Here is a 12,137-nt window from a genome sequence, read left to right on the forward strand (position 1 = left end):
CCTCCCTCCCTCCTATTGGTGAAATTATTAAGGCCACTCCACGTAATTAAAAGGAGATTTATTTAATGGTGTAACTTACAAGTTAAGGGATAGGTAGGTCGCGGGGTCTGGGGAAGGTGTATCGCAGTCCAGTAGTGTTCTCTGGAGCTCTGCTTGGCCCACCTTAACCGTCCAAGGTCCCGGAACCAAGTGAGAGCGCCTTGTAGATCCAGATCTCAGGTCTCCAGGCGCCTCCCTTGGCCCCGCCTTGTAGGCATGACAGTTGCCAAAGTCTCAATGGGGGTTGGAACTTCCAGATCAAAGCTGGAATGGCTACCCACTACACCCTCCCTCCCTCCCTCCCTCCTCCTCTTCCTTCCCTTCCCTCCTTCCTTCTTTCCTTTGGCACAATACAGTCTGTAGTTTATTCTCAAGGCTATCACCACAATCTGTTGTGGACTATTCCATCACCCTGCCCCAGTCCCACATGGTGTCTGTTAGCACTCACTCTCCTCTCCAACCCCTCCTGCAGCCAGGCATCACTGACCCAGGGTGCTGCTCCGGACTGTTCACAGAATGAAATCAGGCACACCATGTGGCTGTCATATCATGATCTCATCCTGTTACAGTCACACCGTATTGTATGACTGTCCTAACTCTTTGTTGTGACTAAGCAACACGCCATAGGTAGACATGCACTTGGCTCGTTAGCTGTTTGTCAGGCTCTTACACTGTTTCTCATGTCGCTAGTCTCCGGTGAGTTGGGCTTCCGTGAACTTGCATGCACAAGTGAACCTATGTTCTTGGTTCCCTTGAGAATGTACTTAGGAGTGGAATTGAGTCACATGGTGACTCCGTGTTTTGCTAAAGAAGAGCCACCAGGCTGTGCCCTCGTGGACTGAACTTTTTTCTTAGTATTGCTCGTAGCACAAAGTTTTTAATTGTGATGAGGTCGATGTCTATTTCATCTTCTGTCACTTATGTGTATGATATTATATCAGAGAGATCATTTTCCTCCAAAGTCCGGAAGGTGCATTCTTTGTTTTCTTCAGAGAACTCTGTGATTACAGACCTTCTATCCAGGGGGCCTGTCCATTCTTAGTTAGTTAGTGTATGGGAGGCAGGTCCAGCCTCATTCTTTAGCTGTAGACTCTCTACTCAGCCTTACACTATATGATGAGAGGATTATCCTTCCCTCCTTAGCCCCTCTATGAGGCACCCATGCTTCCCCAGGCTTGCACAGCTTCTGTCTAAGTCACGGCTCCCATGGCACATTCGGACTCCCTCTTACCTCCAGAAGATGCCTTCTCCCTCCTCCACTGGGATTCAGGTACCACTGGGCCACCTTAGGCCCTGTATCCTGCCAGAGGTTCACACCCCACCTGTCCCTCAGGATGCTGTAGCACTTTCTCCTCCCAGAAGCTTTGCTCCCACTTCCTCATGAGGCCTGTTCCCGCTGCCAACAGCATCCCTGTCCGGATTGCTATGCCCCACCTGGGACCATCCCTGCAGCACTTTTTTATGTTTGATTTTCTTGCTTTGAGCCTCATGCAGGGGTGAGCACGGACTAGCCTCTCATGGACACTCTTTTCACAGTGAATGAGAAAGTACAGGCAAGCACTCAGGAAAGCTAGAGTCAGCTCTAGAGGCGAGAGGGCCATGACTCTAGGTCCTGAAAAGTGTGGGGGTGATGCCTTGAGGCTGGGCCAAGGAAAAGGCCTGGAAAGGAAGGGAGTGTGCAGCAGGTCAGCACACTAAAGCTCGGGACTGTACATGGGCCAAGTGTGTGCCATGCCGCATCTTCGGCTGTAGTTTCCCTGACGCACCCTCCCACAGGCCCACACCGAGCCATGGAAGCTGTTGATAGTTTAGGCAAAAGCTGTGCATGCATGGGGCCCTCAATAGAGGCCCTAACCCAAGAACCACCCATTCAAGGCTTCAGATTAGCCAGACTGCCTTGCAGTGAGCCCTGCTCAGCATCTTCTGTGTTGTGATGGAGACTTGGAGTAGTGTGAGGAAATACCAGGGCCAGTGGGACAGGTAGGGCACACTTGCAAAGGATGCAGAAGACCTGGGGGACTTTACCAAATTCTTGTTTTTCTATCATACTTCTGTCCACAGCTGGAGCCCTCAGGGAACCTTGGTGGCAAGTCCCATCTTCCTGGAGGGGGACCCCATGGTAATTCTAGGGTGACATGAATCATCAAGTCTTTCGCTGCTATAGGTGGCTTCCCCGTGCTAACTAATGACACATTGACCTGATTAGTTCTTTTCTGTCTTGTCCCAAAGAAGCCAGAGAGCAACTGGCAGAAGGTAGATTACATCGTGGAGTTCAGTGAATGGCTGTATTACAAGCAGTTCCCTATGGAAGAGGTGGTTGCCCACCTTGAGTGGGCAATTGAGATTCTGCTATCCATGAAACCCACTGAAGATGCCCCTGAGCAAGAGCCAAAGGAAGGTGAGGATGATCATGCTGGCTTGTCCTGACCCACGCACTGTAGGCCCCATCTGGGCCCAGGACAACAGGACATAGTGAGACTGTTGCTGGGCCGCCATGCCCTGTGGGATAGACATGCTATATTGGTATAGCAGTTAGGAGTGGGGGAAAGATGCAGAGTGGGAAGGTCCCAGAACTTGTGTTAAGGAATAGCTGTAATCCTGTCCACTCAGCATTTAACCCATACAGCTGAATACAGAAGGTCAAACTAGCTAGGAACAAAACAGAGCAGGCCAGCCTATGGCCTATTCTGACCGGTGTAAAGGCTTCAGGACACCAGCTGGGCACCTGCATGGGTACCAAGCACAAGGCCAGCAGCTCTTGGCTTCCTGGAAAATGGATCTCCCAGAAAATGACTCCCAGACTCAGAGAGAGAAGTCTGGGTCACAGAAAAGGCTGAGTAGAAGGTATTTCTGCTGGAGAAACTCCAGTCTAGGGCAGGTAGCAGCACACTACAAGGTACCTGGGGACAGACAGGTTATTGGGTCACTATCACAGGTCAGGAGGGGAGATACCCCAGGGCCTGCAGGAGCCTAAACCTGTTCATGGCCCCAGACTCACTCCCACCATGATGTGCAGGTCAGGTCTCTCCTGCTCAGTTTCCTATAAAGAGTGCAGTGTCCTTGAATCTGGAGACAGTCTCCTTGGGCCAGTTTCGAAGTGTGAGGCAGTTGGAGGCCCTGGCCCGTGTGCACATCCTTCGGGCCTTGATGGTGTCCCCAAGCTCTTCTTCCTATGAAGATGACTGCTTCATGGCCTACAGCTTCCTCAGGCGCATCTGGCAGGTAAGGGCAGGCTGGAGATGTGATGCCAAACAGTGAAGGTCTCCACCAACCCCATCCTCCACCCCCGGGAGGAGACTCTGAAGGGCTTATTGCTGCCGATTCGCCCCTCTGTAAAGGCTTTTGAGAAGCACACAGACTTTTTTTCCTGCACCGTCCACCTCTTCCTCTGTGCAGAAAGATGCATCAGCATCTCTCTTGGCCCTGCCACACTCGTGTTTTTGAGGCTCCTTGAAGAGGGTGCTTCCCAAAACCACCCCAGCTCTGCTGTCCATCCACCACAAAAACTTGTAGGTCCGGGTCACTGATCAGACTTGCTCTGTGCTGTGGAGGCTCCGGGGTTTGACCCATGGCTGAGCAACAACACCCTCAGATCTAAGAGCTACCTCCAGCCAGGTGCAGAAATGGGAGATACAGGCCTTACTTTTCATGCTCCCCACTTATATTTCCTCCCCTCCCCCAGATTTCCTTGGTATCAGGAGGAGAACTAATTATAGAAAAAACTTTACAAGTAGTTAGTTCACAATTGTTACTGACAAAAAAGGAGAAGGAAAAGGAGAAGGACAAGGACAAGGAGAAAGACAAGGAGAAGAAGGAGAAGAAGAAGGACAAGGAAAAGGACAAGGAGAAAGAGAAGGAGAAGGAAAAGGACAAGGAGAAGGAGAAGAAGAAGGAGAAAGAGAAGGAAAAGGAGAAGGGGAAAGAGAAGGAGAAGGAAAAGGAGAAGGGGAAAGAGAAGGAGAAGGAGAAGGAGAAGATCAAGGACATGAAACAGGTGAGTGATCCACATAGTGTATCCTCACTTGAGGTGGATGGTAACAGTCATGGAGCCTGAACCCCAACTCCACTGTTGGGGGTCTTATAATCATCCCATGCCTCAGTTTCCCCTTCTGGAAGACATGCTGTCCCCACTCTGGGCCACAGCTTCCAAACACCGTGCCAGAGGTTAGCAGCTTGTCCTCTCCATATTGCGCCACAGGAGCATCCATTTCAGAGCTCCATGTTTTACAGTAAACCTTGCTTTCTCCCATTCACAGATTTCAACCCCAGCTTCCAACAAGCCACTTGATTATATTCCCACCAGCATAGAAGATTGGGCCTCCTACTCCTGCCCTGAGGATCTGTTGTCTGTGTTCAAGCAAGACAGGAGTGACACTACTGTTAACTCATCAAGTTTCCAGAAGCCGGTGAGTGGATCTGAGCAGCCAGCCAGAGCTTTGCCACAGGGCTGACAAACCTAACCTCTCTCCTTCAAAACCACAGCTAACATTTCTATTGCAGATATTTCCAAAGAGGGACCTTTGAGACAGGGTTTTCACAGAGAGTGTTAAAAAGGAGCAGCTTTCCACCTTTAGCTACAAAGCTCCCTCTCGTCTACACCCTCTTTCTTCCAAACATCTGTGAGAAGCCCTGTCGCGCTACATCCACACCCAAGTACACATACATAGTCTTGGTACTGCTTCTGCCTGCTGTCATATTTCCACAAACTAGGCAACTATGACCACAAGAATCACAGTATCAGCAGAATCACGTGGTCCCTCTGGATGCTTCACCCCACCCTATCTCTATCACCAAGCCCACATAATCTCTCCTTTCTAGCAAATCCAGCGCTTGTAGAGACCTCCAAGATTCTACACTCAGGGCTATACCTTGGACAGAGCCTCACCCTAGTCATAGAGTACAATCCCTTTAGATGTAAAGTCACACTCAGACGTTCTATGTATTAAGAGTCCATGCTCTTGAGGGTCCTTGGTCCAGCCACCTTCGGCTTGGTTGGGGGCTTCACAGGGATGGAATTGTTCAGCATATTCCTCTTGGTCAGTAGGTTGGTGGGGTTTGCCCATGCTGTTTGGGGATGACTATTTTAGTTCCTTTCAATGCCACAGTGTGTATGTACTGCAGTGAACAGGCCTTGGTGTGCCTGCCCACTCACCTGCTAATGGACATTGTGTTCATGGTTCTTACAAATGAAGCATCTGTGAACACTGGTGCCCACATTGCTGGACCACAGTGTGGGAAGCTTTCCAGTGATGATGAACATTGCTAGTTGGCAAATCGCATCCCAGGGATGCTATGCTGACTTTCATCCCTGTCCTTGTGGGGGAGTTCCTGCTGCCCACATCCTTGCCAGCCTGTGCTAGTGTGCATGTGATGGCATCTCCCATGGTTACAGTGATGCTGACTGCCCTGTCAGCCTGTCCTAGCCCTTCTTCTTCTGTGATGTGTCTGCCCAGCACACCGCCATAATTTAGCAAATTTTCTTTTTTTCTTATAGAATTGAAAAAATGCCACAGGCCTGTTCTGAGAGGGATACTCTGCCAGTCCTGTACACAGCAAGTCACAAGTGACTTGCCTTTCCTCCCATGATAGGGTCTTCTGTGTAGAAATATTAACCTTAGTGTTATGAAAATTAGGAATCTTTTCCTCTGTGACTGGTGCTTCCCTCAGTCCTTTTTTAAAGAACAACAACAACAACACTGTTTCCTTTTCTTAGGTCAAATATAGCATCCTCCAGTATTCTCCCCCGAGGTACAGATATTCTTCACTTGTATAGCCTAGTGTCAAATTTGGATCTAGTCTACCTTACATGATCTGTGTGTCCAGGGGCCAGGAACCAGCCAGCCTTGACACTAATCCTGGGCAATGGGCCAGGCCACGTCTCTGACACACATCTCCCTCCTGATCTTAGTTCTGTGCTTTTCTATGCCCTGTCCTCTATCCAGTTACCAGAAAATCATGTTCAGTATCTCATCTAATGTCTCCAGCACCCCATATACCAAGCCCAACACCATAAGAGGCACTAGCTCTTTTGTTCCTAGATACCCAGTTGTATACATACACCAAGGAATTCTGCATTTGGTAGTTCATTAGTTTTAATTAGAAAAGAACCAAATGGAATATGAAATTAATGAATTAATGGAGGTGTCTCTTGTGTGGATCTTTAACAATACTCTGGTGCTAACAACCAAAGCATTGCATATGACAAAGCAAAACCTGTAATAACAGATAGGAAAGAAGGCACCCCACAAACTTGTTTAACACTTGCTGAGTGCTGGGCACTGTGCCAGGCAAAACTGAGTGCATTAGCTAACATTCCTTGCTGTTGTGACCAAAATACCAAAGCAACTTGAAGGAGAAAGCATGTCTTTTGGCCCGCGGTTTGAGGGTACAGTCTATCCTGGTGAGGAAGTCCCAGCAGCAGGAACTTGAGGCAGCTCATCATAGTCCATCAGCATTCAGGAAGCAAAGAGTAATGATTGGTCATGCCAAGCTAGCCTCCTCCTTGTTCTGCAGTCCAGGGTCCTACTCCATGGAATGGCCCTGCCCACACTTAGTGTGGGTCTCCTCACCTCAATTAACCAAATCAAGATAACCCTCTACAAAAGAAATGCAGAGTCTCTAACCTGCTCCAGCTAATCCCTCACAGGCAGGCCAAGACTCATCTCCTGGGTGATTCTAATAACATCAAGTTGACAATCAGTGTTAACCGTCACTCTAGGGGACTAGTGTGCTACCCCTGCCTGTGACCACCCCTGTTTGCTATGTGTTTATGCAGACATACAGTTTGTATTACATAGACCACTTGGCCAAAGCCTTGCAAAAGATGTACCTTCACGAGCTCAGCATCCCGGTCCTGCAGCTGGCTGTACTGATTGCAGATGTGGTGGTGGAGAGCAAGAGCCTTGCGGACCTCTACCACCTGCGGTGGGTACCTCTCCTTTACCTGAAGTACTGAGAGCGACGGGTGGTCCAAAACAACATAAAAACAAACAGCGCCCTAGATATTCATTCTGTAGCTGGCTGTGTGAATAATAAATCCCTAAGACAGCCAGATAATGGAATGGTATCTTCATTGAAGAATTTTGCCTGATCCTTAGAGAATACCTTGTTTCAAGGAGATGCATACTGAGGTATTTAAGGATCAAGGGGTATTATACTTCCCACCAAGGGTCTAGAAGGAGAAATGGGGAGGGAGTGGAGAGGAGGGCATGGTGACGGGGCTCACTCGGGGAAGGAGGGACACACACAATGCTTGAGTAGGTTTGCTTTAAACAAAACCTCAGTTGAATTTCCTACTGGAGGCAACGGCAGGGTTTGGCAGAGCCCATCTGGGCACCTGACTATTAACCTCTGACTATGCCCCCAAATGCAGACGTAGTGAGTAAAATAACTGAGTGAATGACAGAGAAAATTGCCACCTGAAGTTTCATAGAATCACCTAGCACATTTAGCTTTAAAAAAAATTTGAAACACGAAAGTGCATTTTTTTTTTTGGTTTACCAACTCTGATTAAGTACCCCAAATCCAGCACCACTTCTTTTGGAGGTGACAGCACCCTATGTGATGGTGGCTCTTCCCTCCCTGCCTTTCCCCTCAGACTTTTGCAGGTGTGTTCCGACCTGAGGCTGCACTACGCAGCGGCTTATCATGAAGAGGTGATTGGACAGGCGTACATTGGGGACATGGAACAGGCCAGGTGTGTACAGTGCTTGCCCCTGCGTGTGGGTCTCCTCTTTCTAGCCATATGCAATCCAGTCTCTTAAGGACAGTGCTGAGGAAACCCTAGCTAGCCCTGGGCTGTGGCTCCTCTCAGTACCAGGCCCATTATGGCTACAGGCTCCTCAGTCTGGACTTGGAGGTCCTGGGGGCAATTTCTAGGTAGCTGTACCTGGGAGGGCAGTGCATAGAGAAATGTGTGAGTCTCCTCCACAGCTTTCATGACAGGTTTTGGGGACTGCTGAGCTGTGGGTGCTCAGCAGAAGAAAGAGATGAAGGGTCGGCAGGACAGGATGGGGAAAGACTGTCCTTCACCAGTCCCAGGCTCCTCCCAGGATGTGCCAGGAGTGATGGCGCTAAGTGATGGTTCTGGTTCTTTGGGTTACTCTACAGCATTTGTGGTTGGCTAATAGTAGGCTGTCCAATAGTTAAATTAGCCAATTACAGATTCTGTGGCAATCCTTTTCAGACTTAGAGACCATCTAAGAATATGTAAGAAGGTATACATAGTCATATTATCGTTAATGGTTGCAACATGGCTTCCCCCCCATATAAATTACATGATCATTGTTCAAATTTTAGAAAACAGGTAAGGAAGAGAATAAACATCACTACGGGCCCCATCCCTTGACAGTAATCCCTTCTGGGGCTTTGCCGTTGTACACCGGATCAGTTATGAAAATGTAATTCTGCTGCATACACTTTTTCACCCTGCAGCCTTTGGCAACAAATGTCTGTCTACAAAATCATTTCCATGCTGTTAGCACAGTCATTTATCTGTCCATCCCTGGACTGACTGGGAGAGTGTTTGCTGAGTCCTCCCTGCCCTCAGATGGGGTCCAGAAATGCAGCTGTCAAGCCTGGGAGAGATGCCTGCCTCTTCTTGCTCTTGGGTTCACGGGAGCACTCGCTGTGCAGTGTGGGAGGCACAGCAGGTGGGCTGCAGAGGAAGGAGGAGGACTGAGACCGACAGAACGGGCTGGTGCCCATGGTGATACCAGGGCTGGGGATACACAGAGGCCTCAGTTCCAAATGCATGCAGTTGGGGAGTCCGGGACAGTTGGATGAGCAAGACTTTTGGGGATCTGTGAAGTGACACCATTGGGGTGCAAGTGTTGGATGCCCTGACGGGAAGAACCCTTGTGTGACGTGGTCAGACTGGGTTGAATGCTGTGATGCACTGGCCCACCTCCCAATGGACAGCTCTGGATGTAGTGTGGTGGGTGACTCCTGTTTCGGGTAAGTGGCAAGGGAGAAGGGGCCACCCTGCTGCTCTGTAGGAAATCCTGAGCACTAAGTGGTTTTGTCTTTTTGGAGGGGCTCCAGAGGCAGGTCTGCTCTACAGACATTAAGCTTGAGAAGCTCATTAAACTACCCATCAGCTTGTCAGGCAGCTGCAGAGAGAACAGGTGGCTGGTGTGGTTGTGGGAACCAGACAGCTGCCCACCTGGAGACTGTTCCGGCTTTCGTAGACATGTGTTGTCTTAGTTGGGGTTTCTCTTGCTGTGAAGAGACACCATGACCATGGCCACTCTTATAAAGAAAACGTTTAATTGAGACGGCAGCTTACAGTTTCAGAGGCTTAGTCCATAATCATCATGGCAGGGAGCATGGTGGCGCGCAGGCAGACATGGTGCTGGAGAAATAGCTGAGTGTCCTACATCTTGCAGGCAACCAGAAGTCAACTACAGTCACACGGAGGGACGCCCCCACAGTGGCACATTTCTTCCAACAAGGCCACACCTCCTAATAGTGCCACTCCCTTTGGGGGCCATTTTCCTTCAAACTACTGCATATGTGAATCGTGGCCTCTCCTGGCTGTGCTAGCTTGTGTTTCTTTGACTGTAAATGAAACTGACCGTTGTCACCAGCCATTGCAGTTCTTCTGATGCATGGTGCTATTTCGCTTCAATTAGCTGCAGAAAAGAAATCACATTTAAAAAGGAGAAGAACAAGGAGCCTGTGATAGAAGACAGCCCGCTAACGCTGCCGGAGCAGCCGACTCCATCCCGCTCTATGGAGGTGAAGCCACTGATAGCTCAAGACAAGGTAGGCTGGCACTGCCATGGTGGGGTCCAGAACCCAGGGCTAACACTGACTTAGCCTGGCTTTGCCACAGTGGAATCTGAAACCCAGAGATGACATTGACTTGGTTGTCGTGTAGGGTTGCCCTAAGAGTCAGCAAGCCGCTGCTGATTTCTGGAGTGCCTACTGAACACGCGCCTAGGTATGGTTTCATGGGAAACTTGGAGAGACCTGACCAAGTTTGCCCTACCCTGGGGCCCCGAATTTCCTCAGGGAAGGCAAACATTATATGTAAAACAGATCACCTGGGGCCTGAGCAGCAACTTAAATCGTCAGCAGGCTAGAGATATAGTGTAGCTGCTTATCTAAAATGTTTAAGGCCCCGGGCTCAGGCAAGGGGAAGGAAAATAAGGGAGGCTCGCTGTGGAGCCGAGCACATCTAAGGGGGTCTTGGCTAGACTCTTGAAGCTCCTGCTGTCCTATCACCGACTGGCTGTCCCCTTCAGTCCATGTACAGGAGAAAAAGCCATCCCAAAGAACCTCAGTTCCTCAGAGGGCCAACTCTGTGAGCCTGTTAAAGTCAGCACTTGGGGCATGGTGGAAAGTGCCCAACACTTGGGGTTTGTTTGGGGACCTGAACTCATAAAAATTAGGGTCAAGGACTATGTAACCCATCCACAATGGGGCTAGGGGATGCTGACGGGTACACAGGAAAAAGAGAGAAAAGCACAGCTATGGACCAGGCAGTCCTGTAGGCCTCACAACTGCTTCCCAGCTAGGCTCACAGAGCAGGAAGCGAGCCTGCCAAGCCAGGCAGCTCAGCAGCGGCTGTAACCAGTTGTGGGAGAGCAGAAGGGGTAACTAAGGAGAGACAGGGGTCCCCAAAGCCTGGGGTGTTGGGAAGCCTTACTGGTCAGAGGTTGCAGTCTCTCCTGGCCCGGTAGTTCTCTCCAAGCTCAGAAGCATGAGGACCTCCCCATCCCCCCACCCCAGCGAGACTTCCTGCTCTCTACCTGCTCTTATTTGGAGAAGGTCTCTTGGTCCAGAAGCCTGACCTTATATGAAAGCTGTCCCCAAGCTTGGATGCCTGATTTGTCTCTAGTGTGACCTTTGGCATAGTTGCCTGCTAGAGCTCTCCCTCTGGTAATTAGACATCGTGCTAGGGGCTTTACAAGAGGACCGTGCTTCCACAGATGATAACTAAGGCTTGTTCTAGGAGCTTTATGATAGGAACATGCTGTTCAATGCAAGTGAGGTGATTCCTTAGCTACCATCCCCAATCCTGTATATTCCCTATACTCTGGAATAAAACTGAGCTGACTCACTAAAGCTGCCTCCCAGAGAGCTATCTCCAGTGATCCACAAGCCTTCCGACCCTGCTCACTGGCTTCTGCTCCCTCCCCCCTCACGGCTGATGATCCCTGAGGTGTATCAGAAGCTAGACAAGCAGAAGCCAAAGGCCTGAGGTTCTGAGTAGGGCACGCTGGGGACGCCCCTGTGGCAGTGCATCCTGCGGCACACTGGCTTCACAGAGTGTTTCTGCTTCTAAGCCGGAGCACATCACGGGACACAGACTGAGGGGGGGGGCGGGGGGAGTGTCTTAGGGCCATGGTGTCTCGCAGATTTTGAAGATAAATGGAGAGACTGGCAAGGGCCTGGATGGGACATCCTGCCCTCAGCTGTGGATGCTCAAAGGGGAGGTCCTGCTGGAGTTGGAGCTGTACCAACCGGCACGGCTGCTCTTGTCAGAGGCCCAGCAGACTTTCCAGGTAATACACCTTACCTATCTCCACTGTAGCCATCTCCACCGGGGCCTGAACTCTTCAGATGCGTTCTTACTCCTCATCTAAGGACTTCAGGGACACCTGGCTTCTCAGAGTCTCCACTGAGTCCCCCCAAAAGGCTTGAGTTAGCATCTTTCCACAGAGCACTGGCTTGGGAGCATTGGCTGTTCTTCTCTGAGGAGCTGCCTACTAGAGGAACTTGTGTCCACACCAGTGCCCATTCACTCCCTAGATTGGCCTTTTGGGTCTCAAGTCCCAAACTACACTTGGCAGGGCTTTTCTATTCTGGACTCTGTCCCCGGTGAACAGCTGACCTTGAACAGTCTGGATTGAAGAAGCTGTTTGTGTTGTCTGCTCTAATGATGCCATTCTCCCAAGTTACAATCCCCATAACTCCTCCAAATCCCTATGGACAGACTTAGAATTGCTTTCAGTTGGGAGATGAGGCCAAGAATTTGACACAACCAGCCTGTGGCTTGTTCTGAAGAATTCAAGGAAAAGATGAAGATTCAACAATGATGGAAAAATTCAGTGTCACCAGAAAGCTGTAAGCTCAGGCTTTGGTCCATACAG

The 12,137-nt window shown here is 49.9% G+C and overlaps 1 protein-coding gene across 22 annotated transcripts in view; it reads left to right on the forward strand.

Moving 5' to 3' along the window:
- Cfap46 (cilia and flagella associated protein 46) overlaps positions 1-12,137 on the forward strand; it is a 95,979-nt gene that overhangs the window by 49,467 nt on the left and 34,375 nt on the right. For 20 of the 22 annotated variants that reach the window (XR_008222926.1, XM_052761173.1, XM_052761175.1 and 17 more), the window contains 8 exons: positions 2,269-2,437; positions 3,056-3,261; positions 3,722-4,033; positions 4,296-4,445; positions 6,815-6,963; positions 7,637-7,735; positions 9,672-9,804; positions 11,403-11,549. Coding sequence is in view for 21 of the 22 variants with exons in the window: in XM_052761173.1 (XP_052617133.1) it covers positions 2,269-2,437; positions 3,056-3,261; positions 3,722-4,033; positions 4,296-4,445; positions 6,815-6,963; positions 7,637-7,735; positions 9,672-9,804; positions 11,403-11,549 (1,365 nt within the window). In the remaining variant the exon portion in view is untranslated. The remainder of the gene's footprint in view (positions 1-2,268; positions 2,438-3,055; positions 3,262-3,721; positions 4,034-4,295; positions 4,446-6,814; positions 6,964-7,636; positions 7,736-9,671; positions 9,805-11,402; positions 11,550-12,137) is intronic. The other 2 variants (XM_052761171.1, XM_052761174.1) reach the window with 2 other exon arrangements.

This window comes from Peromyscus californicus, unplaced genomic scaffold (assembly GCF_007827085.1).
Source record: "Peromyscus californicus insignis strain IS unplaced genomic scaffold, ASM782708v3 Scaffold_4__1_contigs__length_199733344, whole genome shotgun sequence".
Lineage (NCBI taxonomy): Eukaryota > Metazoa > Chordata > Mammalia > Rodentia > Cricetidae > Peromyscus > Peromyscus californicus.